The sequence below is a fragment of the Capra hircus genome, chromosome 3 (assembly GCF_001704415.2).
Source record: "Capra hircus breed San Clemente chromosome 3, ASM170441v1, whole genome shotgun sequence".
Lineage (NCBI taxonomy): Eukaryota > Metazoa > Chordata > Mammalia > Artiodactyla > Bovidae > Capra > Capra hircus.
The window spans coordinates 109,935,777-109,941,999 of NC_030810.1; the positions used below are offsets into that span (position 1 = coordinate 109,935,777).

Here is a 6,223-nt window from a genome sequence, read left to right on the forward strand (position 1 = left end):
TCCCTGGGTCTGGAACATCCTCAGGAGAAGGGGATGGCTACGCACTCCAGTATTCTTGTCTGGAAAATTCCATGGACAGGGGAGCCTGGCAGGCTACAGTCCATGGAGTTGCAAAGAGTCAGACATGACTGATCAGCTAACACTTTCACTTCTTTTTTTTTAAGCATGTGCCCTCCATATAGTTTTCATCATTTTTTCTCAAGGAAACCCTATATAGTAATTTTATTGTAAGTTTTATATCTCATTTGGCCCTCTGTCTTCTTAACTTGAGCCTTAACACCTGATTTTACTTCTGAACAAACTGGATGCATGATCCCTGCTATTAAGGAAAACCTGTAAATGACATGGCTACATTAACATCAGCCTTACTGAATAATTGATCTTACCCTCCATTTGCTGTGACAAAGGATTGCTCAGAACTAACCTACCAAATCCTCTCTGGTAGATGTCATATAACATTTAATTGGATTATGTCGAACAACTCTATATAGTCCAATAATTCCCCAGTTACCTTGGGATATCTTCTCTAACAAGATTACAATGAAGAATCTTTAGGTAAGCTAAGTTGTTTAAACATTCCAGAAATGCTTTATTGAGATTTTTAAATGTTCACTGAATGCAAATACCAGCTTTAAAAATTTCCCTGGCTAAAATGATCAGGACCAGAGGGTGTCCATATAACTATGTGTGGCAAGGTACCAGTAATTGAATTCTGAGAAAAATATTAGCTCAGCCCACATCCCTGGGGAGTTGGGATAGCCTTCTATAATTAAGACATAACTCCTGAATGGATTCTTTAACTAGGGGGAAAAAAAATCAACCCTTCCTTCTTCTTAACTGAATGTCAGGGTATATGGATCTGCCCTAATTAGACAACAAAAAAATATTTGCACTCACATATTTACCCAGGAAAATATATCCTTAACTTCTCTTTTTTTTCCACATTTTTAAAATTTATTTATTTGTCTATGTTGTGCAGCATGTGGAATCTTAGTTCCCCAACCAGGGATCAAAGCTGAGACCCCTACATTGGAAGTGCAGAGTCTTAACCACTGGACCGCCAGGCAAGTCCTTATCCTTAACTTCTATGCTTTCAACTGGTTACCAAAAGTCAATTAGGGGAATCAATGTTCATAAATCAACACTCATAAATTTATCATTCTAATATTCTGAATTTAATTTTTGGTTAAGATTCAGACCTTTCAACTGCAATCAACCCAGACTAATCCACCAAATTGTATTTCAATGGTATATAATCAACCTTTGTTTGCGGACATCATACAAAGTTCAGTTCAGTCGCTCAGTCGTGTCCAACTCTTTGTGCCCCATGGACTCAGCAGGCCAGGCTTTTCTGTCCATCACCAACTTCCAGAGCTTGCTCAAACTCATGTCGATTGAGTTGGTGATGCCATCCAGCCATCTCATCCTCTGTCATCCCCTTCTCTTCAATAATAATAATAGCAGATAACTATTTTGAGAGTTTACTATGTGCCAGGCACTACCCTTACGTGCTCTATATGCATGATCTCACTTGATCCTTTCAACAGCTCTTTGAGCTAATTACTCTTATTTCTCCTCACTTTATAGACAAGAAAACCGAGACAAAAAGTCATATAGTAAGTTGTAAAGCCAAGATTTAAACCTAGGCGGGCTGATTCCAGAAACTTTATGTTTAACTAGTCTACTGTATGCCTTCCCCAAAGTAGCTATTTGATACATAGTCACAGGGCTAGTTCATACTTTAGTGTGACTTCTGTGGGGTAATTTCAACAGCTCACTTAGTACTAAAAAGCCAAGGTGAAGGACACCTTTGGAAGAAACCAGCAGCCATCACCCTTGGGGGGTCTTTCTCTACAAGGGACTTAAGCAGCTTGGAAAGTACATTCCAGCCATTGAAACTGACAGCAGATTCTTGGATGTCAATGAGCTTTAGTTTTTGTTCCTCATATTGGAGTAATAACACAGTGAGTTTTTTTTAACTGAAGTATAGTTGCAGTACTATATTATATGCTACAGGTGTACAATATAATGACTTACAATGTCTAGAGGTTATACTCCATTTATAGCTACTATAAAATATCAGCTATATTCCTCATGTTGTACAATATATTCTTGTAGCTTATTTTATACAAAATAGTTTATACCTCTTACTCTCTAGAGTGAGAGTTTTACACCCCCACAACTGGCCTCACACAAATTACCAGCTATCACAAAAGAGGGGTTGTGCTCGACAGAAAAAAATCCCTATGGGAGGTTGGAGAGCCATTAGCTATGTCACTGCAAGACAGGTAATGGCTCATCTGAACTCACAGGGACTTGGTTTCAGAAGATTGTTAGAAAAGTTAGTCACCACTTGAAATACAACCATCAGATAACAGCTCAGGTTCACTAATATAAACAGGGGCTTTACTGGTTCATGAACATGAGAGGTTCAGGTGTAGATCTGGTTCCAGGCAAAGCAGATCCAGAAATTCAAACAGTCCAGTCAAGGCTCCACTGCTCTGTCAATCCCTCAGCTCTGCTGACCCCAGCTTGGCCTCTTTCCTCACAGTCTTTCTCCATGTGGTAAACAAGATGGCTGCTGACAGTCTCAGGCTAATACCCTCTCAGATGGGAATTCCAGCAGAAAGATGTCTCACTCCCACAGTTCATAAATCAGTCCTGAGAAAGACTATAATTTGTCCAGCTAGGAGCATGTAACCATCCCCCCATCCTAAATCTCCAAACAAGTTTTGGCTACTCTGATAGTTCAGTGTGAGTCACACCCACTCTGTGGCCTGGCTATGTTGGGGAAACAGGTGGGGATGCACCGTCCCATGTGGTTCAGATGGTGTTTGAGAAGTTTCCCAAAAGAACCACAAAATGAAGAAATCACTGTGAGCAAACAAAAACATGGCTATGCAAACGCTTGGCAATAACAATTAAAGTAACTAACTAGATGCCTCCATTTTGCCCATGAAAAAATATAGGTTTTCTGTATTGGGCCTTTCTGATTGCCCTTCCAGGGTACTTTGCATCACTAGGTTTCCCATTTCAGAAGACCTGGGCCAGTGTCAGAACTCTGACACTGAAGAGCCCTGTGAAGATGAGGAAGACTCTCCTACTTTCTGGGGGGTTCTTAGTAGGAAATTAGATACGAGACCAGCACTCCCCACTCAGCCCAAAGATTCACCTTTTGACTTAAAAAAAAAAAAAATCACTTCTCCTTGCTGGGTCCTAATCTTCTTATCTAAGTGAGGGTAAGGGATTATCTCTAAAATAATCTAAGATAATCAATTTAAAAAAAAAAAAAAAAACAGGAAATCCCAAAGCATCTGCAATCCTGACCTTGTGGGCAAAGCTTTCCAATCTCCCAAGCCAGATACTTAAAAATTCCATCTGGTGTTAAGGAAGGTAGAGCAGGGAAGCAAAAGCCTGTGTTCACAGAGCAGGCCTGCAGCGGCGTGTACAGGGGTGGGGAGGTCCAGAGCCATAGGGTGGAATTGCCAGGGGGCACTTCCAGGACCACAGCCCAACCTCACTACCACAGCTGAGGCTTAACGAACACCTCACCCTTTGCTTCATAGTTCAGCGCCTTCCAGTTAAGGACATTAGGACTGAGGTTCCCACCAACATAGACAGTGTTAATCTCTTCCGGCGACAGCACAAAGTCCCACATGTTCACATCTCCAATGTCTCCCACCAAACACTGGTTTCTATCAAAGCCCCCAGCGAACGCATCCTGCTCCTGCCCCAGGATGATGCTGGCTTCTTTCCCCAGAGAGGCTCCCTTCTCCAGACTCTTCCTCACCCGGGGTTTCCCATTCACCCAGAGCTCTGCAATTCCGGAGGTGGACTCCCAGCTGGCACAGATGTGTGTTGGAGCTTGAGTATTTTCGAAACTCTGGAATGATACCTGCTTCCCATGTACTCCAAAAGTATAGCCTTTACCCTTAGACCAAAATATGAGGATCTCGTTAGGTTGCTGCCTGGTGGCATAAGAGAAAATGCTGTAGCTGCGGGTTTGGGCCAGCTCTGTGTAGAAATAGAGACACACGGTGAAGGCTTTGAGTGGGGTCTCTAACTGTGTTTTCAGAGATACGTAGGAATTCTCCGTCTCTTTGGGAAACACGAAGGCCTTCTTATGCAAGTCTGTGAGACAGAAAGCAGAGGAGAGATGAGAAGTTTCTCAGATCACAAAGATCTATTCCTGCATAAATAGAGTTTGGGATTGAGAAATAGACTGTTCTTCCTCAGTGTCATACACACACACAGACATACACACACTCACCCATGCTGGGTGTCCCTCTGACTTCACCTTGTATAATCTTGGGCCCCACTCCCGTCACTCAAATCAAATCCTTGGCACATCCTGGAGTAGCCCCTACCTGTCTGGCCCAAAACACTAGAGAAGCCGATCAAGGCCAGGAAGCACCACAACAGCCTCTCCATGGTCAGTCTATGCCGCCAATGCTTCTAGCATCTGGATTCACCCTTCTGGAGAAGATGTCTTTGGCTGAAAGCTCAGCAACCAGAAGTCCTAGATTCTTTGCCTCTAGACCTGCTCCATCCTGCATGGATTTATATCCAAGGCAGTGGGGGAGTCTGTGCCACCACGTAAATGATTTTCCAATACTAGCTTTCTCAGCAAGTGTCAGGGCTCTGGAAATAAGGGAAGCAAAATAATTCTGGAACAGAGAAATCAATGTTGGTTATTTATTACAAGCTCCTGTGACTATGAGATCACCAATTCTTTGTGACAGGAAAAATGAAGAAGCTCTCTGAGAGTTCCACTTGGGTATTTATCTTGAGAAAATAATTTTAAAAATCTTAATAGAAGCATGGCCATCTGAGAATATATCATAGTGCATCTCTAGCACCCACTTCAGCCCAAGTCTCGGTGTTTCATGGAGGATAGCTTCTGGAGATGAACATCATTGCCAACCCTTTTCAGATGCCTCCAGTTCACAAATTGGGAAATACCAAAAACAAACATGTCATCCACAGAGCCAAGGACAATTTTTTCTTAGTCAGCTGAGTTTCATTGCAAGGAAATCTCTGGTCCAGTGAAACATGTGCCTGATCACAAACGTACCATATGTCAGAGTTTCTGCATGTCAAGATTCAGGGAGGAATCAAGATGATGCACCCAGTCCTTCAGTTGTGTCCGACTCTTTGCTACTCTATAGACTGCATCCCACAGTCCTATGGATGCATGACGGTGAAGGTGAAGTTGCTCAGTCATGTCCAACTCTTTGCGACCCCATGGACTGTAGCCTACCAGGCTCTTCCATCCATGGGATTTTCCAGGCAAGAGTACTGGAGTGGATTGCCATTTCGTTCTCCAGAGGATCTTCCTGACCCAGGGACCCAACCCAGGTCTCCCGCATGGTAGGCAGACACTTTACAATCTGAGCCACCAGGGAAGTCCATAGAAAATCTCTATGGACTCCTCTGTCCATGGGATTTTCCAGGCAAGAATACTGGAGTGGGTTGCTATTTCCTTCTTCAAGGGATCTTCCTGACCCAGGGATCAAACCCACATCCCTTGTATCTCCTGCATTGGCTGGGAAGCCAGTCTTACTATGGATCTTTATTTAATCCAGTCTTCAAATGGCTATTTAGCTCCTCCTCTCTCTTCAAACCCCCAGAATCTCATCCATTCTTATGTGCAGCAATCACAGCTCTTTACTGAGAAATTAGAAGAAAGCCACTGTATTTCTTGTAGCAGAGGCTTCTGGCAGCTGCACGATACCCATTCTCCACTTCTCATCCAGTAAGAACAGGTTGGTTGAGCACACGGTCACCTACTCAAATACTAAACTTCCCAGCCTCCTCTGCAGTTAGGAGTGAGAATGTGATTACATTCTGGCCAATGACATATGAACAGAAGGAATAAGGACATTTTCCAGGTTGCCCCCTTTAAAGACTTCTCTTGTGCTCTTCCTTTCCACTTACCCTCTGCCTTCTGTCTAGTATTCAGACATAATAATAGGAGCAAGAGTATCACTTCTCGACCACCATGGGTGAGATGCACATTTGAGGTTGCAGATAGATGGAGCCTGGATAATTGACTAGGGAATCACTGCATCAGCTCTGGACTAACTACCCCAACATTTCCTTGAAGGAGACATACTGTCTTTTGTTAAATCAAAACTATTAATGTGGTCTTCCTGCTATAAAATCCAAACTGATATCTTTACACATCCTCCCATCTCCAAATCTACCAGCCTTTCTGAATCTT

General features: G+C 43.0%; 1 protein-coding gene across 1 annotated transcript; it reads right to left on the reverse strand.

The window, feature by feature from the left end:
• On the reverse strand, positions 566-4,565 carry CRP (C-reactive protein). The gene is made up of 2 exons (XM_018046353.1): positions 4,368-4,565; positions 566-4,131 (listed from the first exon to the last, which is right to left on the reverse strand). Exons 1-2 carry the CDS (start codon positions 4,429-4,431, stop codon positions 3,521-3,523), a joined length of 675 nt encoding a protein of 224 aa, XP_017901842.1. The 5' UTR covers positions 4,432-4,565; the 3' UTR covers positions 566-3,520.